This window comes from Aspergillus vadensis, assembly GCF_003184925.1.
Source record: "Aspergillus vadensis CBS 113365 unplaced genomic scaffold BO88scaffold_5, whole genome shotgun sequence".
NCBI lineage: Eukaryota > Fungi > Ascomycota > Eurotiomycetes > Eurotiales > Aspergillaceae > Aspergillus > Aspergillus vadensis.
The window spans coordinates 1,575,043-1,596,407 of record NW_020292043.1 but is presented as its reverse complement, the minus strand read 5'-3'; the positions used below and the strand labels follow the sequence as shown (position 1 = coordinate 1,596,407).

Genomic DNA, 21,365 nt, shown 5'->3' with positions numbered 1-21,365 from the left:
TATCTACAGCTCGGGTGTTGTGCTTGCGTAAAATCATAGATCCTCGGAATAGGTGATTGAATTCTTATCATGGTTATATTATTCAAGCCTGGATAGCACGCAGGACCCCCAAGAAAGCTGGGAATTGGTGATCCAGCTGCCTGTCTTGGTAGCGATGTTTGACACCCGAAGAATAAACTATGAGGTTGTTGTAAGGTTCGTCCGCTACATACCTAACACGATGAACCTTCAGAGTTTGGACCGAGTTTCGATAATATGATTAAGAGGATAGAGGATAATATCTCACTAACAGCCTGGATAGAAAGCAGGGCGGTGTGGGTGGGTGTTGTCTTCCGGCTTTCTAGCATAACCAAGTAGTTCAATTAATCCTTTACATCCGCAAAAGCAAGTTTATAGTTGTAAATTGTGCGGTTAAGAGCGAAAATCTTTATTGCCGAACCCTTTGTCTCAACGAGAGGAATTACATTCACCGTCTTGCTTTTTATGAAAGCTGAAACGAGCGGCTCGAACCCCCCCCCCCCCCCCCCCCTGATGCGAGATCTCGCCATACGGCACGTGCCTGGATATATCCGGCAGAATATGTACTTCATTCATTTGCGCCCAGTAATGCACCTGGGCTACCAAATCACGACTATCAGATGAATACTAACACTATAGACTATTCTGAATGACGGTTACGGATAGCCTGGACGTTGTGAAACTCGGCAATAATTTTGAGTTTTACATCATTGTCCAGTCGCTGGCCGTGTTTCCAAGGTCGAAATTGATTGCCCAAGACATTAGATCGAAATTCTCGTAGTCATCCAGATTAAAAGCACCAATCTCTCTGTCCCCATCTCCAGCATTCTCTCCACCAGTGAGGGAAGCGTCAAGATCAGTGGTCGGGGTCGGCATTGAGTCCACTACGTCAACTCTTGTCGCAACATCAGGAATTGTCCGAGCTTGAAATGTTGACGTCGCAAGCTTGTCCAATATCTTGTCCAATCTCTTGGTGATGGCCTTTGCCGCCTGCAAGCAGAAGGCTTGATTTCTTTCCCGCGAACTAGCCACCCTTTCGAGTTGCGAAGTAAGGACGGAAACATTGCGAATCACGGCTGAAGTCTTCATGCTGGGCGGAAGGGTACTTGAAGGATCTTGTGTATTGTTCTCTAGTGTAGTTAGGAGAACTGCTGCAGACGGCAAGCCGCAGGCCAGAAGCTTTACCCTGTCAGCTATAGCAAAGAAGATGATCGGTAAATGAATAGAGCAGCACGTACGATTTCAGGTACGTCATGCGAGGTAAAGGCGCCTTTTCTGCGGGTATTTCCCATCTGAACCACCGTCTCCAGAATGTTTGCAGACACGTCCAGCAGATCAGGAAGCGGAGTTGAGCTATTCTCCCCAAGAAGATGGTATATCTGGAAATGGATCTGGAGATATGCTAAATGAACCTTCGCGTGCATGTAACAAGTGCTCAGGGGCATGTCCGATTCCCAACAGTCCTGAGTATACCTTAGGTGGGGAAGCAGGTTATCCCACGTCTGACGACATCGAGAAGACAATTCTCTGAAATACCATTAGTGCTGTTCAATGTCTGTCCGAATGATTGTACACACCTGAGGTGGGCAGGGTCAGCTGCATAGGATGCTTGAAAACGATATTCCACAATTCCTTCCCGAAACTGACTCAGAATATAACGCAATCGAGCCCAGGTTGCTGCTCTAAGGTTCCCATCTGTGTTCCAGCCATCTTCTGTGAGTCGACTTTTTGCATCATCTAGTTCCTGGGTAGTTTGAGCAAAAAGTTCGTCATCCGACAAATCAAGGGGGAGCTTGACGTCCACATATCGACAGGTAATGCGAGGGGGTAGATTGAATATCAGGCCAAACATTTTCTCCAGGTAATATTCAGTCACAAAGCACCTCCTCCGGCACTCTGCAAGAAAAAACGGGATTCTCTCAAGGGAATATGTCGCTTCCCTATTCAACCCCAGAGCCAATAAATCGGTCGAGAGATCGCCCACCAGACGCCACACACCGAGGCCTGAAATAAATTAGTATCCACCCACTCGCGATATGTATAAAGTGGCTCACTCGTATCTCCTTCAAGGAATGACCTGAGATGCCCATTTTCATTCGCCAACCATATGATGACATCGTTTGACTGGGGTGCAAGGTCCCGAGCTAGTCGTAAGATCACCGTGCTATACCAAACCATGCCTGGGACAAATGCGGCATCCTTACCCTCGTCGCTGTCAACGAAAAAAGCCGACGCACGGGCAGCCATAGTATACAAAAGACCGAGAGTCTCGACTCGAAGATTCGGGCCACAGAACAAGGCTAAGAAGCCATGCAGGTCCAAGGATGCGGTGATAATAACCTCTGTAGAGGAAGAGAGCAGCACAGACTCTGATAACCGCGAAATATCGCCCAACTCAACTCGATCTCCCGTTTCTCCAAAGATATAGCCCGACGATACTAGATCTTTACGGAGCGCTCTGAGAAGGTGCAGAACGACTGGTTTCGGTACAAGTGAGTTATGCTTAGCAGAGTAGTACTGACGGATGCACCTTTCAATGACAGGAAAGTATCTCAACTGAGACACAATCTCTTTCATGGTGGCTAGGTGGGCCTCATAGGCCTTGCTGTCATGCGAGCCCAGCAAGGGAGAGTCTGGCAGGGTCCCACTGTCAGAGACGGTCGACATAAAAGGCCATGTGTGAAATTTGGGTAGCCCAGCCGCAGAGTGTCCGGGATATTTTGCACTGGACCTGCTCCATGATGGTGCAGCAATGGTTGGTTGGGATGGCGTAGGCACGGCCAGTCTTTGTCCACCTGCACTTCGATGTTTAGTCAGAGGAGCAGGATGGTAGTAGCACCGAGAGTCGAAGCCACGACGCCGACAGGAGGCACAGACTGGTTTGCCGTGATCGCATCGAGTTTTTCTCTCTCGGCAAGGTTCACATGAGGCGAGGGCTCGATTGCGCCTGGTTGTGGTTGCTGACATGCTCAATGACCTGTCTGGAATGGACTCAGTGCTCCTTCGTTCACTTTCCAGGTCCACTGGATACGGTTCGGTATTATGCGGAATCAGTATCCCGGTTCATGTTAACTTGTCTGGTTTCTTGGAGAGATTGTGTCATGAGTAACTCTTGCCCAGCCGTAGGTGCTATCAGAGGCCTATCAGCTGACTCTTATTCCGATACAACACGGGTACTATGCTGTGTATCGGACTGCATGTCGGACCTGTACGGACAGCTGTATCGGACTTGTACCGGCATTGTCAAGCTGTTATTTACCATACCTAGTACTAACACCCCTGCAATTTCGGCATTCCTCCAAAGATCCCAGCAAGACGAGTTAGGTAGATGGACTTATAGAGGCGATATCATCGCTCAAAAATTGGAAACAAAGTAAGTCGTACATTGCTGAGGAAACAAAACACATTACCATTCACAGTTACTAATATTAACAGTGACGTTGAAGAGATCAATACCATCAGGGGAACATTGGATGCCGTGCCTGCTGTTTCCGACCTTCTAGATACCGCAGTGCATGGTCTTTGGCTTGCTGGCGTACGGATACCATGCCCGGAGAAGCTTCGATGAACTTCATGGGCGCACTTGCCCTTGGAGATAGGTCGCCCTATGTGTCCCCTGTATCTGAGCCGGAGCTTTACGTGTGATTACTAATTACGACTGATCGACAACACGCTTGCAATCATATTGGCAGACGCCTCTTGAACCATCCCCGTGACCTTGCCCGCAAGGCTGGAGTCTTATTGCTGCGATTTGATTGATATGCAGGTAGTTACGGCAACTTATTCCGATACTATGAGTTCGAAGGGGTTCAAAAATTTGAGGGTTATAACAGGAACCACTAATGGATTTATCAGGTGCTTGCTCGACGATTAGATAAGATGGTTAAAGAAGACGGATGATAATTAATGTCTTCGTGAAGTCTTTCTAGTGCTCCTACAGCCCCAGCAAACAATTCGCAGCCTGCTCGCCCAGCTTTTCGAGGGCTCCCATGCTCAGCATTCCTAGTATACTGATATCTAGCCCAAACATCTGCTTCGCCAGGCCAGCATTTCTACCGCCACCACAGAGTCCAGGCGGAGTTGCACAAGCGGCAGAGATACATTATTCTCATCGTCTACAGGCCGCAGCACCAAGCCCAGGAGCTTCTTCTCACTCTCCTACGCTAAACAGGTAACTAACTAGGGTGTGTTAAGTGATTTTGGGCTAGCCTTGGCTGCGCTCGGGAATTGGGAGTGGGAATGAGAGTGGATGATGCCGTCTGCCCTATTGAGCTCTCTTGATCAATAGTCGTGCGTTTTCGACATCGTAATAATGCAGAAAGTGTCATGTGGTGTCTATAGCGCAAACAAAGATGGCTCCAGCTATGTCGGAACAATTTCTATGGTTACAAGATCATACTCTACTCGGCTTTCCAGGCCGAGGCTTGCTGTCCGAATCGCAGGATATTATACAATCCACCAGGTTACTATGCCTGCTTACTCTGTTGTCCTCTATGTTCATTGACTCTGTACTTTCAAGGTTGCACATTAAATGGAAAATTACATTTTTCTGACATCCATATGCTCTGTGCAAACCAAGCAAGCGCTTACCCGTTGTCCTCAAGCTAATATCAAACTAATCCTGACCACCATCAGCTTGGTCCCTTAGGAAGATCTTTTGTCCGGGCAAGAGTAAGACGGCCTAGTGTAAGACCGACGGTTCCAATGATACACCCGTCATTACCGCTTTCCCGTGATAATCTATTACACGGTACTAGGTATCGTCTCGTATCGCCAATGCAACGCTAAGCACCTGGCCCACACCCACATTCATCATTTCAGCTGCCCGTGCTGGGGCCCAAGGACTAAGAACAGAAGAGAGGAGGACAATGGGAGGTCCGACGTCTGCCTGGCTCAGGCGTCTGCTCGGAGTAAAAGTAGGTGTAGGAGCTGAGAGGCGACGATGTGGCCCGGCGTTGTGTTTAACTGTCTGTATCCGCCTTCCCCCGTCAGCTCTGATTCCATCTCAGCTTCGACTGACATCTACCAGCATTAACTGGACAAGGACGAATGGAGCATGGAGAAAACCACGAGCCAGAGTCAGGGTTACGACCAGGATCCGGAGGCCAGAGTGACCCGGCAAGACGAGACCGCGTCCGGGTCCCAGTCACCAACGCCGGCGCCGCACAAAAAGCACTACTCCTTCTACCTGTCAATCTTGATGCTGGCGGTGATTGCCCTGGTCGTGTCCTGGGATGTGACGGCCCTGTCGCTGGCTTTGCCGGTAGGTCTTTTGCCTCACATGGCCACGGCGCTTCTGTCAAGCTAACCAATTCATCTCGCAGGTCATAGCCGACCAGCTGCACGGGACCAACTTCCAGTCCTTCTGGGCCAACATCGCCTTCATTCTCGGCGTAGCCGTCACCCAGCCCGTTTACTCCAACGTCTCCGATGTGGTGGGCCGCAAATACGTGCTCTACGCCTCCCTCATCCTCTTCGGGATTGGGTCGATCGTCTTCGCCACCGCAACAAACATGGACATTATCGTCGTCGGCCGGCTGATCGAGGGTCTGGGGTCAGGCGGGCTAGACGTCTTGCAAAGTATCATACTCTGTGACATCACGACCATGAAGGATCGCCCGTGGTGGCTGGGTGTCATGTCCATGGCAAATGCCGCGGGTGCCGTGACGGGCCCCTTCATCGGCGGCCAGTTCGCGCAGGAAGTTGGATGGCCCTGGCTGGGCTGGATCAATCTCATCACCGCGGGCGCTACGGGCGTTCTGGCCTTCTTCTTCCTCCATCTCACTCCGTTAGAAGGGAGCATCAATGAGAAGATCCGCAGACTCGACTGGCTCGGCTTCGCGCTGTTCATCGTCATCGGCACAACCATTGCCCTACCGCTCAGCTGGGCGGATACCCTCTACCCCTGGGGCTCATGGCAGACGCTCGTCCCCCTGCTCATCGGCCTCCTGCTCATTGTTCCCTTCGGGTTCGTCGAGAACCGAGCCGTAGCGCCCATGATTCCATACCAGATCTTCGATAACATCTCCATTATCACGGGAATTCTATCCGGTGCGTTCTACGGCGCCCTCCTAAACCCGGTCCTCCTCTACCTCCCGCTCTTCTTCGAAGCTGTCTACCTGGAAACACCGACCCAAGCGGCCAAATCCATACTCCCGCTCTGCTGCCTCATCGTGGCAATGAGCATCATCGTCTCCCTGCTCATCGACTGGAGACGCAAGTACCGCATCGCCCTCTGGACAGGCTGGTTCATCACCGGTATCTTTCTAGGCCTAAACTACATGGTTGACGCAGATTCCACCCGCGCACAAGCCTACGCTTTTCAGGCAATCCTGGGCGCCGGACTTGGCACGACTCTCGTCGCGACAATGATCACTGTTCTCGCGAGCGTGCGAAATGTCAACGACGAGGGCCTCGCAGCGGGAATGCTGGTAACAGCGCGGTTTGTGGGATCCCTTCTCGGCCTGGCGATCTGCTCGACGGTGTTCAATTCCATATTTGAGCGCGGAATGTCGCCACTGACCAGGACCGGGACCGAGTTGCCCGAGTCCATTTCCGTGCTGCGCGATGCAAGTCAGGCGGTGGGGTTCATTCCGCAGATGAAGAACATTCACGATGTGGATGCAGAGGTGATGTGGGTTGTGACAGATGCTTATGAGGATGCGTTCCATACTATCTGGGTGGTTTTGGCGGCGATGGCTGGATTGGCAGCGGTACTTTCATTGATTACGAGGCAGACTTCGTTGGAGAAGGAGGATGTTGGGAGGCAGGGGTGGAAGGTGCCGGAAGGCTCGTAGGACCTGGAAGTGGTCTTGGACTGATACGGTCTCGGTTTTGATTTTAACTGAGTGGGTAGGGTTCTACTCTGCATTGACATATATCTTAACTAGGGTAGACAGTTCGAAAAGAGCCCTGTATATAATCTCCAGTAAACAGAGAGACTACCTCTATATATCTGCAGCCGTATACGAGTATACTATAAGACACCGACACAACGCACAACTATCCATAACCTTAGCAACCCCCTGGTACCCTACCTACCTACCCACCTATCCCCGCAGTGCGATCCTCCTCCGCACGCGCCCAATGCAGCGTCAAACGCATCAACCTGACATCCTCGCTCGCCGCCCTAATCGACCACGCAGAAGATACAGAGGACACGGTGCACGCGGCCACCACGCGTGCAGTCAATGTCCTGGCCCCGGCGTACTCTTCGCCATCGGAGGCTTATACCGCTGGCAAGGTTGGCGCGCTGAAGATGGTCGAGGACTGGGCGAGACGGGAGAAACCGGTGTTTGATGTCGTGCATCTTGCGCCCGGGCATGTGTTTCGGGTGAATGAGCTTGTTGATGACCCGCGGGAGTTGCTGGGTGCTGGGTCGAATCGGATTATACTTAGGGCTGTTGTTGCGTCTGGAACTAAATTTGAATCCTCCCTTCAGATTCAGATGCACACAGCGCCAGCGCCAGCGCCAGAACCAGGGGTTACAGTGCACCAAGACGACGTGGCGGAGGCGCACGTGCGCACGCTGAACCCATCCATTCCGAGGAACAGACTGTACATTCTGAGCTCAGGCGGGGAAATGGGAACGCAGTTGAATGAGTTTTTTTGTGGTTGTGGCGCGGTGGTTCCCCGAGGATGTTGAGAGGCGAGTCTTGCGGGGGAAGGGGAGTCTGCCGTCGTCGGTAATTAGGGTTGATGCGCAGGAGTCGGCGAAGATGGGAATGGATTTTAGGGGGTTTGAGGAGCAGGTGAGGGATGTGGTTCCTTATTCCCTTTTGTGCTTGGAGCGGAGGGGTGAGAGAAGGCTCAGACAGGTTTTGACTGTGGGGTGGATGTAGTGCGCTTCTAGGTCTGGCCGATGGATGCCGGGTCTGCGGAGGCGATTGGGGCGGCGGCGTGGATGATGTGTGTTACGTCGTGTAGGGCGGAATTGAAGGCGGAGGGGAGGGTTAGATTGGCGATCTCGGTGAAAGTGAAGTGGGTTGTTGTGAGCGTGGGATTGGTTGTGGAGAGGGATCTTATGGGGGACGTGAGGGTGCGCAAGGCGACGCGGACTCGGTGGGCATGATGCAGGCAGAGGACTAGTATGCAAAAGCCGATTAGGCCTGTTGCGCCGGTTAGGAGGATGAGGGTATGCGACATGGGTTGGTTTAGGCTGGTTTTCTCTTTAACGTAAGGCTGACTGTTATCTCGTAAACAGCGACGATGATAGGTGTAACTGCCAGTGGAAGAGTTGCACTATACGGACGTATTTGTACTTGTAGTTGTGCTTGTACTTGCCTAGTTCCTTTACCACTGCTGCTTCTCTTGGCAACTTCAACTTGTGGTGGACCAGTCTACAGAGGTAGATCAACCCCCCTACCAAACCCGGGGCCCGGGTCCGTCTTAACCCAATGCGCAAGAAGCAGCTTAACAATATCCGACCGCCGTGCATAACAGCCCGTTGCAAAGGCGTGAAACCCTCGCCCTCCTCCTAATCAATCCGAACCCGTTCGTCCTGCAGCTGCGCTGAATGGCAGTACGGATATCCCTCCTGCATCGGACTTGGCTACCCCGTTCCCGTCTCCATCCATTTCCATCTCTGCTCCCATGGGGAGGTGGAGACTTGACGCTGGTGCTAGGGGCTCTGCACCCGTTCATTTCTTCTGTCTGTTTGTCCTGGTTCGCGTTCTGCTCTCTTTGAAACCATCCAATCTCCTATATGATCTATCCCCCCTTGCCAATTATATACTTATAATATCTTTGAATTATTAATTAAAGTATTGAAATGTTGAATAATAAATAAGCCTGATAAATAAACCTCCTTCTTATGAAAGACAATAAAGGATCTTATTATATTTTTATATTTTCTTATGTTAGGTTCTATATCTGTTTCTTGACAATAACTCATTCATTCAATCTTTATTAAAAATATGAAAATACAAATAAAAAGAAGAAATTTAAAAATAAAATAAAATTATAAGGAAAACGGATATATAATCTGGACAACTGGCTTTTTTCATATATTGGGTAGACATAGATTCAGTATAGTTATTGTAGTTATTATTAGCATGATTACCCTTAAGAGAATCTTTTGTTCAGGATATTCTAACTTTTCATTGCTTCTGGTAATATGAAATTTTACATAGTACATGACATCTCCGAATTAGACATTTTCTCAACAGAAGCAGATTAGGTAGATCAGCTTCATATAATAAAGCAAATTAAAGAATACCAGTACATGTACTGTATAGTTCACCCGATGCAACTGGCATCCGTTCAACTTGGTAGCCCCAGCAGAGGTCCAACTCAATCTACCAAGAGCACTGGATCTTCATACTGTACTCAATTGGGGCCGAAAATGTATAGCATGTATATATCGTCGTGTCTGTGATCTCGATGCACTGCACGGTGGATGACAGGTCAGGGCAAGTAAATGTGCCCGCAGCATCAGTGGTACCCTCATAAACACAGTCACTCATGCCGTGAATGTCCACAGCAATATCGAAGGTGCCATCTGGAAGGCCAGAGCCAGATGAGGGTGCCTCTCCGCCACTACCCACACCATCACAGGCAGTCCACGACCCACTATATGTTGGATCGAAGTATTCCCAGCTGTAAGGGTTGCCAAGCTCATTGTCATCCTCGGCAAGAGCGATGATAAATCTTTCCGATGGCGTGGCCGTTGCAGCGTCCGATGTTTGGGTCGTTGATGTCGGGGTCTTTGATGTGGTTGTCGTGTACAGGCCGGCCGTTAACGAGTATTGCTCAGCGGAATAGAGGGATGAAAATTCCTTAGACAGAAGGGTGGCGATTGACTCGAGGCTTGCCATGGGATTCGTTGTAGCACCCAATGCACCAATTGTCTCGGCAAAAGCGGTGTATGTACCGACCGCAATTCCGACTGTGATCGTACTTGTAGTCTCAGTGCTAGTGGCAGTTTCGCTCTTCGTCTCGGTCTTTGTTGTTGCACTTTCTGTCCCGGTGGTATTATCATTGTTGTTGTTGTCATCGTCATCGTCACCACCACTTTCACTACCGAGACTTGGAGGACAGATCAAGCATCCCCCATTGCAATTGATCACACCTAAGTAGTTTATTAGCTAAAGGAATCCAAATTCAACATTGTCTCGATGGGTAGTTCGGTATGCGGTCTGAGACTTACAGGGAAAACCGACATGCTCAGAGCCGGAAGTTGCCTTAGGACCCCAGCTTGAAGAGTCGGAACGTGATTCAACTGTGGTTGTTTTGGTGTTCAAAGTTGGATCTGGCGTGCTGTTGGTGGTTGTCGGATAGGCCAAAGGTGTCACAGTTGAAGTTTGCGGAGACTGAGTGGTTCCGCCGCTAACAGATGTGGTGCCTCCCCATACACCTGTATAATTACTCGTGCTGTAAGTCACGGTTCCAGAGGAATAGGTAAATCCGGGAATGACGCTTGTGGTGCCACCAATGACAGAAGTAGACCCGCCGACCGTTCTGTTCCCGTTAGCTTGACGTCGTCTTCTAAGAAAGGGTCACGGAAAGTGAGATCTTGGACGCACGGGGTATAAACGATGGGAAAAGGCGTTGGGGCCACCGAGCTAGTCTGTTGAACGGCCGTTTGACCCGCAGAAATATGTTGGTTCCACACATTGATATAATCCGTTGTCACTGTGGGTATCATTAGTTCAGTATGTCAAATATCTGGGTCTGAATTTTGGGGGAGTATGATAACGCACCAGGATCAATGTTGAACACCCATGGGACAAGAATATTGTCGAAATACGGCATCATAGTGATGTTTCCATCCCTGAGTGTGATTGTTGATGTTCCAGTGGTGCTCCAGGTAAGATGTCCGCTCGATGGGGGGAAAGTAATGGTCGTGTTCGAGCTCAAAGGAAGAGGGGGCATGATCATCAAACAGGGCGGTGCGCAGGTCACAGCCGGAGTCGGCAGTTGCCAGACTTCCGGATCAATCGTGATTGTTGCTGTGTCCGTTGAGTTTCCGGAGCTGCCCGAGCCATCAGACGAGGAGCTTTCATTATTATCCACGAAGGCTTCGAGGTCAATGGCCCACTCGGCGGTACCACCGAAATTGTAGCCCTCGTACCAGGATGTGCGCTTGGTCTTGGTCTCATTGGTCATGTAGCCAACCCATTGGGTGTCATTATAAACGATGAAATCCGTCACATTTCCATCCGAGTAAGCCTGAGAGTTGTCGTTGGTTTGCAGGATCAGGTTGATCTCTGCATTGGAAATGTATCCAGCAGTATTGGTGCACTCTCCAGCCTCTCCCGCACCAGTCCAGGTACAGCTAGAGTTATAGCAGCCTGCCTCAGACATCTCGAAAGAACGACCATAGCTAGCCACCCCCACCATGATTTGGCTAGTGCCAATTCCAGCCTTGGTCAACATGGCCAGGGCCCATTCAGTTTCGGTCATGTTAACATGTGAGAAAAGGCAATCACCGGCCGTACATCCGTTATCGGCCCAAGTACTCTTCTCATCCCAAGTTCCGTGCAAATCATATGTCATATAATTGATAAAGTCCACGACATCTGCCATCGCAGCAATGGGGAAGGCCTGGAGATACCAGTAAGAAGATGGTGCTGTAATTGATAAGATCTTGCCATCAGGAAGAGCTTCTCTGAGTGCTTTGAGGAAAGCAAGATAGTTCTCTCCTTCGTCGTCGCTTCCGGCAGGAATACCTGCGATATCTGGCTCGCCTGGATACTCCCAATCAATGTCGATACCATCCAGGCCCGTTTCCGAAACATAGTTGACCAGATTTTCCACCAATGTAGATCGGTAGGTTGCAGCAGTTCCCTGGCGGAAGATCATATAGGTATCTGGGCTCGTCGAGAAATCCCAACCGCCAAAGGACATAACACGCTTGACATTTTTCAGCTCCATGAATTCTGAAAACTCTTGTTCATATCCATTCACATTGATGGAAAAGTCGGAAGAAATGTTTCCAAAGGCATAATAAACATGAGTCAATACTGACGTGTCAATTGAGAGCGGGCTCATCTGCAGGCAGGATCGATCCATACTGCTGGGCTCGTAGTAGCCCACCTTGGAGAAGCTTGAAGGAGGAACTGCCCAATTTGTGATCGTGGTTCCGCAATTCGAAAGGCATCCATTGGATCCATTCGCAGCGGTCCCAGGATTCTTGTTCTCGGCAAAGGTGCGATTACAGTAAACTGGTGTGATACCGCACTGGCCAAAGGCGTCACAACAGGCATTTAATGGACATGGGTTGTAGCTCTCCCAGTCGGTCGATTTGGTGCTATTAAAAATAGTTCCCGCAACCTGAGGTCCGCACTCTGCGTTGGCAATCGGCAGGGGATAAGGAGGGTTGCCTGTAGACAAACAGATGTTCTGGCCGGCCTGCAGGTTTCCGCATCCGTACCAGGCCCATGTTTCATTGTTGTATGACTCGATTTTGGCTTCCGTGAGACTGTATGTGCTTGCAAGGCTAGAACAACTGTCCCCGGACTGTACACTGTATGTGTAGCAGGTGCCATTCGAATACGCGGATGGTGAGAAATCTGGCAATGAGCCCGATGAACAGCAGACATATTGGCCGGGAATGAGTCCTGTACAAAGATCCGATGCAGTATTGTAGTCGTAAAACTCTGTGGAGGTAATACCGCAGTCTGAGATCAATTGATCACAAGTATCCCCGGACACCACTTGTCTGTATGTGCATGTAGCATCTTTGCGTTGGTGAAAGTGAGTTACACGATGCCCGTGAGAGCCACGTGAGACTCGGAAATGTGTTGAATGTGTTCCGTTTCCCTCGCTGTGACGGCCCTGGAAGGCTAGTGAGGCGCTGCCGGTTATATTCTTATCAAAGCCGGACCCACATTTTCCGGCATGCCAGCTTTGAACATATTTTTGTATAGTTGGAATGTCACCATTAAGGTCAAGTGCCACACCGATTGTTTCGTTGGCGTTGGATCCGCAGTATTGAATAGCAGCAATGCTGTAGCTGGCGTCGGTAAGAAAATTGCTCAATGTTTCAATGGCAAATTCGACATTTGACACCTGCTGGACACTACCACCCAGATAAACTCCAGCGGCCACCTGATCGGTATATCCAAAGATCTCCTGTTTCTGTGTGTATCCAGTCAAATAGGATCGCAAAGCATCCAGAAGTTTAGGATAATTGCTTTCTCCAGATGCAGAAGGACTGGGGCCCCTAGCAGCGATCTGATATGTAACGTCTCTATTGGTTAGATCCGTGGATGTGAGTTTGACAGTCGACGAGTTTTGCAGTTTGTCGAGACCACCAGAACAGCAGACATGGAGGGAGTTATGCACATTGGTGTCTTTCAGGTCATTGAAAATATTGAAATCAAGTAACATAGTCTCATTGCACTGAGTAATTTGTGGAACATCACGGAAGGTGAACCAGTCGATTGGGTCATAACTAGTGCAGCTATCTGGACAAACTGCTGGTCGCCCGACCCGGTTTGCCAGAGCGTGACTTGCAAAGCCACCGAGGGCCAGAAAAGAGGCCGCAGCCCCCGGGAAGGAGTACATCGACTCTCAGGTTGATAATGATCTCAGGGTATAAGACAATTGTTCGAATCCAGTTCAGAAAGAAAACCCAAAGGAGCGACAGACAAACGAAAGGAACTAAGAAGGAAAGGAAAAATGAGTGTAATGGCCGGTTGGCATAGACTCAAAGTCAGGCAAGATATGAACTGAACACGGAGAGCATGCAGGTCTGTTGGCTGGCTCTTATAAATGACCTAATGACCAAGGAGGACAGAAATGAGGTAGAAAAAAACCTGCTTATCAACAACACTCCATTACTGACCTTCCTATACGAACCATTCTCCACCGGCATCCAACTATGTAAATTAACCAAACTGCGAATTTGCTTTCCATCGTTGCCAGACACGATTGCGAGAGCGCTATTGTTTCAAGAAATCATACTTATCCATCTCGCTACTGCGTAGTCTGCCGAAGTTGGAAATTCTCTCTACACTAATGCATCCTGCGCCAGGTCTCCAAAGTGGGGGCCAAAAGGAACAGCCCACATCATCGGCTAATGTGTAATATAGTAATTCGGACCGGGACACCCGGCACTAGAGTGTCGCGTAGGTATATAGTGTTAGACCTGAGAGGGAATCGACGAGCAATTCTAAATAGGGAAGGGGTATGATGAAGGGAAATGTGCTTGGTACAGTGTCTGCACGGATAGGCACGGGTCATGTTAATTTCAGAGAGAACTTGTAAGGATCGAATGTCTAGCTAGATACCAATGTGTGCTAGATAGTATGCCAAAGTATCAGGGTCCAGAAGGCTATTGGAGTCGCGGCTCAATCTGGCCGTAATGCCTAATTTTCATTAGCAGACGGGTATCCTTCACTTTCGGGCCTGTTGGAGCCCTACTCCGGTTGACCCCGCTAGTTGTGTTAGTACGGTGGAAAGGTGCAGGTACACTTTTTTCTACGCCTCTTCTTGAGCATCTTTACACATCTCTACATTATTCTCCGTAAACACCAAAAGCTTGGGGTATCGAAACAATCTACAGTATGTGTACTTTATAGTCATATTAATAAATACCCCAAGTTTAGGTGCTGGCGTATTATAGTAATCCTACTATCAACGCTTCTTCTGGTGGAAAGTAGGGCAAATAAACGCATCAAGACCCAAACGAGCTGTGGCCTCTATTGCTACTCGTACCAGAGTTCATCTGCCGAAGGGAAATACCATCTTCGCACCGTACAATGTAAGGTACCCGAGGAATACCCACGAATGGGGGCTATGGCTCGTTACTGGAATGGTTGTTTTCTCCAAAAGATCCAATCGGCGGATAGTGTGCTTCAGGGAAGTGGTCAGTGGTCCGAGGCTCTAACCAAGTTGGGGGTGTCCGAGCTTAGCCCCCGATAGTCCCTGGAGTCTTGATCCTTCGTGGTCCCACCTGCATTCAACCATGAGTCTTTAGTATGTGAAAACAATAGTATAATATTCTCCTACTATATGCAATTAATGACCAGAATGTCCACCCACAATCTTCAACTAAGCGAAATTGAAGGGGCATTGGAGGAAATGAGTAGTATAAACGGAAAAGTCAAGGAAGAATACAAAGGATACAGAGCGAATCACTAGCACCGATCACTCATTCTTGCATAAAAAGGCTTTGTGGTCACTTGAAACTTTTATAATAACAGCAGACACTGTTATTTCCACTTGCAATCTTGTGTCTTCACATTTTCTTTTTACGCTACCATGTTGGGCCCAAGCACGATACTTTCTTGGTTTGCCTTGAGCTTGGTGGTCAGCAATGTTGTAGCGCTCGATGTCACCGAATTGTTCAACCTCCCTGCCAGTGGCAATTCGTACGGAGACTGTTCTTCGTACAAGTCGAGGTTAACCAACTATGTCGGCGATTTCTCAACACTGGCTACACAAATGCATAATGCAGTCCAATGGGCGCAGCAAACGGGACAAACACAGCAGACAATCGTTGCGCGGGAGCTCTTCACATCCTGGTTTGGTATTAGATTTGACGGTAATGGAGCGCTCCATCCGGACAGTCAGACGGCGTGGAATGTTGTCACGGGTAGGTCCTGCTTGTTACTCGAAGGAAGAATTTACTTACCATGCGCTTACTTGGGACAGATCACATTCAGCGCCTCCAAGACCTTATCACCAATGATGGCGTGTACCAGGCTTGGACATCTCCAGCGAATCTATTCTGTGGTGATTTTGGAGAACCCTTTTCATGGAACACTTATATGCTTGATAGCGCAGGCGAGTATGTAACACCCTTCACCTCAGTTGCAGAAGTGTATGGAGACTGGGCGAGCTACATTGGAGGTGAACAAGTACCATACTGGGTTCCATCGCTGAACGAGTACTATCTCATATCCCCCACAACTTTTACGGCGGGTGCGATGTGTTCTGATACTAGTGGGTTGGAAGGGCTCAACTCCTTCGGCAATTCTGCCTCCCTAAAGAGTTTAAATCGTAATGGGTTGAATTATCCCGTTTTTCGAAAACCACTTTCGGACTTTGTTTTGATTTGCCCAAACATGCTGAAGGACAACACACCCAGTGATACCTCGGCTGGTAACACCCTGCTAAGTGATATTGGCGTTCTTACTGTGACGGCGGACTTGATCGACAGGGCACAACTAAGTTTCATCAAGCCCAGGTCCACCGTGATGCTTCATGAAATCTTGCATATGGTGACCAGGTGGGATCAGAGCGGAAACACTGTGGTAAGCGGACAAAACATGATTGTGGATCATAGCTGTGAGTACCATTCCATGATTCCCTTGTTCGTCTGCCTTCGGCCTTGTACATGATAGATGGTGCTAATTATCCACTCATACGCAGATCTTATGATGGACTGTCTCGCCTTGGCACTCGATCCCTATGCGCTTGGTACATCCGTGGCAAAGTTTGCTTATCAGAATACTGAAAATTACGTTCATTTTGCTTTGGCTTGGTGGTACTATAACTCGAAAACTGTGGGAACCGCGACCCCGGCCACCTTTTATGCTGGATTTCTTCAAAAGTGGGACCATACCTAAACGGGGCGCTGTACAACGTTCTGGACATGATTCAGATATAACTTCAACTGCGAACAAGAACAGACTTTCCAATCAACTATCAAATAGTTGAGGAACTGTGGTACGTCCTAAGTGTCATTCTTGCTGTGGTGCCGGCGTATAATTAAATCGCAATTTGCGAATAATTTTATAATTATTAGCGACACTGTTGGGTATGAAAACGAACTAGCACTTTTATTTGACATCGCTTGCAAGAGCAATTTTATTTCTCTCGCTCGTTCGATGTGGTTGGACCCTTCTTAGTGGGGGGCTAGCCTGGGCTAAACCTTTAGTGTATGTAGCGCGCCCGTCTGCTTCCGACGCGCCCGAAGTCCCGATCAAACCTAAGGGTTGCTGAGGGTGCCCGAATTCCTTACGGACTGGAGTGATTTCCGGTACTTAAGGATCTCCCTGAATATTCAATCTTAGCCGGATAACCTTTCTACAAGCCCCTTTCCACACCAAACCTCGCAGTTCACGTAATTATTGATCCCAGGTTACAAAACCCGCGGTTCTTCGTGCGTCCGCAATAAATTGGTGCAAGATGTCTATCTTAAGCCTGCCTCTGGAAATCTTGACTGGCATTTGTGAGCATCTAGAACCTCAAGAGTGGGGTGCGCTCCGGATTACATGCCACCAAATATATGCCAATACACTGGAAGCCTATGCGACGCGCTACTTCAAAAGTCTCTCACTTCTTCTCACTCGTGATAGCCTTGACCATCTGGAGGAGGTTGCAGCCAGTGAAGCTCTTCGGGATTGGGTTGAAGAAATTTGGATCATCCCCAATTTGTTTGAGGGTTGGCCACAAAGGGATAAGGAGAATTTCAAAAGTTTGGGTTTGTCAATGAGGAAACAGAGAAAAATCCTTAGAATGATGCGTGGTGAAAAGGAGGATCCAACATCCACCAATGCTGAGGCTGAGCTTGACGCTCTATTTGCTGCTTACGAAGGTACATTAGCAGAGCACCGTGCTATCCTTGACTCGGAACTTCATGGGGTACTGGAGAAATGCCTCCCACGCCTCAAAAACGTCACCACAATCGCATTACGCTCTTACCCCCTTGAATTCCTCCTGTTGAAAGCAAATTATCGTTCATTTCGCTGCCTTGGCTTACGGGAATTGAAGAAGTTTAACAGCGATGATGTACTTGGTCATTTAACATTCGCAAGTTTTCGCAAGGATATGTTGTCCACGCCTTTTGGTTTGGCAATCTCACAGGTGATTCAAGCCATAATCAAATCCAATCGAAAGATCCGATCCCTCCATACGTGCGGAAATTACGCTTGCGGGATGAATTTGGGGTCCTTGGAATTGCCAGAGTCAAGGTATAGATTACTATTGCCACTATTGAGTGATCTGACGGCTCTGCATATGTGTATCCGCATTAAGGATCACGAACAAGATAAATTCGAAGAAGAGACCTTCAAACGTCTTCTCAGTATTCTGGTCACAGTTGCACCTAAATTGAAGATACTGGCATTTGCTCAATGGAACCCCTGGGAAGAATTATCCCCCCTGTACTTTGAGGATCTCTCTGGGAAGATCCGGTTTTCCCAGCTAGAGGAAATCCATCTCCACTCGATTGAGGTGACCGTGGATACGCTCAGGCAATTTCTTCAGACAGCAGCGCCGACGTTGAAACGGCTGAGTATGAATATGATCAGCTTGACGGATGCGATAATCGCAGCACGAGATCCAGGCCCAATCACTGAAGAGAGAAGTAGTTGGGCCTCTTCATTTTCCATTGAAGTGATAAATGAGATAAAGACGCTCTGGATGCGGAGCTTTCAGTTTTTGGCAGATGACCTCGAGTTGCAATTTGTCCAGTTGTCTAAACTCGGTTACCGTGGGAGAGAGATAAAGTTGCAGGATGACTTATATATGGAACGTGGGCAGCCGGATGCACAACCGGATTCATGTGCACAGCCTTCTATCGATCCGCACGATATTTATTCTGATCCAACGGGTGGCCAACTCATAGCTTTCTATTTTGATGCCGAGAAGGCGAGTATACCGCTCAAACAATGGATCATGCAGCTTCAAATGGAGATGTGCAATCCTTTGAGCCGTGCACCTTGCCGACTCCCAGGGACCAGCGGTATGAGCTTCAACCGAGAGGGGATGAGGTCCCTTATTATGTACCCACCTGGACCTGTGCCAGTGGAGGACCCTGGAAGACGGTCGGCGATTTTAGAGTTCTAGATTTGTTAGATAAGCAAGGATATGTTAAAGCATTAATGATGATTACAATAGATTCATCCTTTTGACATATGCAGGTGTAAATATACAATGTATACTTTATAATCTTTATAAATTTTATTGTTTCATATCTTAGGATTCTTTAAAGTTGTAGGACAATACTGTGTAGTATCAGGCTTATTATAAGCACTACTAGATTTAAGTACTAAAAGACAGTTTTCTGGGTTCGTACATTATATATATCTTAACTATATAGTTACAATTTCTTTAAACTGATTAATATGTTTATCAATTTCTAGGATTGAATATGTATAGCACTCCACTGGCTTTTCAATAACCTTTATATAATACTTTCTATTGATACTCTCACTTTCATTTAAAAATATTAAATACTGTATAACAGATATTTATCAGGTGATAAAAAGACTCTCAAAATCTTGACTACATATCATAGCTCTAAGGATGAAGCGAGAGTACAAGTAGAAGTTGGGGAGGTATATATAATAGCTTCCTAAACATAGTGTTTTATTCTCTATATAAAACCATTCTTAATCTGGCTGTTAACCTGGCAGCAGGTATGAGAATTTCAGTTAACCTGATCTGGCCTGACCTCGCTCTTGGCTACTCTAGCCTCTCTACGTGCGACCCCCGGCCCCTATGATAGTCAATCAATTATGCACTTCCCTGAATCGAAACTAATTTCTTCGTTATATATTGATAATCTAAGACGGTGTAAACGATGGCTTCCACACAAGGTGGAGAAAACAAAATATCATCACACAGCCATCCCAACTAGCTCCGTCAGCTTCGACACTCTGGCTCCGTAGAGCTTGGTCATAAATTGCAAATGATCAGCCTGCTTTGAATGAAGAGCAGTCGTGCAATCCCCCAGAACCGTAACCCTCAACCCCTTCTGGAACGCGGTTCTCGCAGTTGAATCAATACAAACATCTGAGAACAAGCCCGCGAGAACAAGATGCTCAAAGCCCTGTTCTTCCAAATATGCCGTGAACTCCGGAACCAAGAACGGATCCAGCAATGCCTTCTTATCAAAGACGCGCTCGCCAGGCTGAACCGTCACCCCAGGGCCAACCTCCGCACCCCAGGTCCCCTCGACGCATATATGGGGCTTCTGGAGAATAGTATCCCGGTGCTGCCAGCTGGGGCTTTGGTAGGTGGTGTTTCCGAGGAATCGGACGAAAATGACGGGGCGGTTATTTGCGCGGGCGAAGTCGATCGCGCGAGGGACGTTGTTGACGACGCCTGCCATAGCAGGACTGGGGTTTCCGGAGATGAAGTCGTTTTGGAAGTCGATGACTACCAGAGCGGATTTCAGACCAAGGAAGGCTCGGAGGTCACCGGAGGCGGTGGCGGTAGATGCGACAGATTGTGTGGGATTTGCGATCACTTGGAGGAAGTAATCAACTGTTTCCTCTGTCTTCAATGAACCGCCTTGGTCGGGGGTAGTGAGCTTGCGCTGGAGGAGGTTTTGAATAGCCTGCTCTGTAAGCTTCTGGATACCTTTGCCCCCAGCGTGTCGCTCTAGGATGGCGGCTGCGGCACGAATGGTGGCAAATGGGTTGACGAGGCCCTTATCAGCGATGGCATCGGCGGACCCATGGACAGTTTGGTACTCGCTGAGGTTGTTCACGTCTGGGCGCAGGTAGACGTTCTCAGCGTACATGGTCTCGGGAGTCGATTGACCGAACCAGTTGAGGAAGACGGGCTGGATGACATCCGCGTATTCGTTTCCTGCAATGATGATGCAACGGCCCTGGACCCCATTTGCCATTAAGCTGCGATTGAGCGTATCAGGCTGAACAAAATTGAAGTCAATGCCAAACTGGGCCTTCCATAGGGGTTCCCAGGCTTGGAACACGCCGTCAAAGAGGTGGAACTTGTACGCCATGGTCACCTTCTTGGGGACGTTCTCGGGGCCCCAGTTCTCGGCCGCCCTGTCGAGTGCAAAGCGGATGATGCGGTCGAAGACGGGCTTGCTAAAGCTAGTGGTTCGGGTGATGCTCAGGTGGTCGGCGCTGTATGCGTTGTCGCCAGCGTAGAAGCCCTGCGCTTCATCGCGGACCATGAGAAGGGCGTTGCCCTCGCCGAGGCTAAAGTGCTCCACCTTGGCCGCTTGGAGGTGTTGCCGAACCAGGTAGAGCGATTGGGCGTGGATGGCGGTGCGGAAGATTGCCGTGATGCCAGCGGCAGCAGCATTCTCACAGAAATGCTGGTAGTCAATTGCATCCTTGGTAGTTTCATCTGCAATGTGCGTAATCAAGTTTTTGTCTTCGCCGGAGACAGTGAGGGTGTGATAGGAGTGGTAGGTAGAAGAAGAGCGAACAAATTCAAAATTGACCGAGTATTGTTTGGCGAGTGTCTGAATGACCCGTTCAAAGACGGCGATCAATTCACGGCCAGTGCCATGGCCAACGGCAAGGCCAAGTCGAACAGTTTGGATAGTCATGTTGAGGAAGCAAGAGAATGGTTGTTGATGATAGACGCACATTGAACCCTTGCCATGCGAGTATTTATAGACAAAAAACCCGTGTATCTTGAGAGAATATGTCCTCAGCTACGCCACAGATCTTCAGATGGGTGGATCGATG

General features: G+C 48.8%; 6 protein-coding genes across 6 annotated transcripts; 3 read left to right on the top strand and 3 right to left on the bottom strand.

Moving 5' to 3' along the window:
• Window positions 1-720: 720 nt before the first annotated feature.
• On the bottom strand, window positions 721-3,102 carry BO88DRAFT_433780 (uncharacterized protein; the record flags this gene model as incomplete). The annotated part of the gene is made up of 4 exons (XM_025709445.1): window positions 2,073-3,102; window positions 1,596-2,022; window positions 1,257-1,545; window positions 721-1,197 (listed from the first exon to the last, which is right to left on the bottom strand). Exons 1-4 carry the CDS (start codon window positions 2,983-2,985, stop codon window positions 721-723), a joined length of 2,106 nt encoding a protein of 701 aa, XP_025565699.1. The 5' UTR covers window positions 2,986-3,102.
• A 1,718-nt stretch (window positions 3,103-4,820) lies between these two features.
• BO88DRAFT_384389 (MFS general substrate transporter) lies at window positions 4,821-6,869 on the top strand. Its single transcript, XM_025704700.1, has 3 exons — window positions 4,821-4,985; window positions 5,048-5,281; window positions 5,343-6,869. Exons 2-3 carry the CDS (start codon window positions 5,075-5,077, stop codon window positions 6,813-6,815), a joined length of 1,680 nt encoding a protein of 559 aa, XP_025565698.1. The 5' UTR covers window positions 4,821-4,985; window positions 5,048-5,074; the 3' UTR covers window positions 6,816-6,869.
• A 4,171-nt stretch (window positions 6,870-11,040) lies between these two features.
• On the bottom strand, window positions 11,041-13,449 carry BO88DRAFT_299231 (glycoside hydrolase; the record flags this gene model as incomplete). Its single annotated transcript, XM_025702410.1, has 1 exon — window positions 11,041-13,449. A coding segment is annotated over one exon (2,409 nt), but the record flags the coding sequence as incomplete, so codon positions are not given.
• A 1,776-nt stretch (window positions 13,450-15,225) lies between these two features.
• On the top strand, window positions 15,226-16,535 carry BO88DRAFT_413061 (uncharacterized protein; the record flags this gene model as incomplete). Its single annotated transcript, XM_025708107.1, has 3 exons — window positions 15,226-15,559; window positions 15,619-16,254; window positions 16,339-16,535. The coding sequence occupies 3 exons, from the start codon at window positions 15,226-15,228 to the stop codon at window positions 16,533-16,535; spliced, it is 1,167 nt and encodes a 388-aa protein (XP_025565696.1).
• Window positions 16,536-17,002: 467 nt separating this feature from the next.
• On the top strand, window positions 17,003-18,834 carry BO88DRAFT_478839 (uncharacterized protein). The gene has a single exon (XM_025712030.1). The coding sequence runs from the start codon at window positions 17,098-17,100 to the stop codon at window positions 18,757-18,759; it is 1,662 nt and encodes a 553-aa protein (XP_025565695.1). The 5' UTR covers window positions 17,003-17,097; the 3' UTR covers window positions 18,760-18,834.
• Window positions 18,835-19,531: 697 nt separating this feature from the next.
• Window positions 19,532-21,223, bottom strand: BO88DRAFT_423690 (putative isochorismatase family hydrolase; the record flags this gene model as incomplete). Its single annotated transcript, XM_025708667.1, has 1 exon — window positions 19,532-21,223. One exon carries the CDS (start codon window positions 21,221-21,223, stop codon window positions 19,532-19,534), a length of 1,692 nt encoding a protein of 563 aa, XP_025565694.1.
• Between the last annotated feature and the right edge of the window lie 142 nt (window positions 21,224-21,365).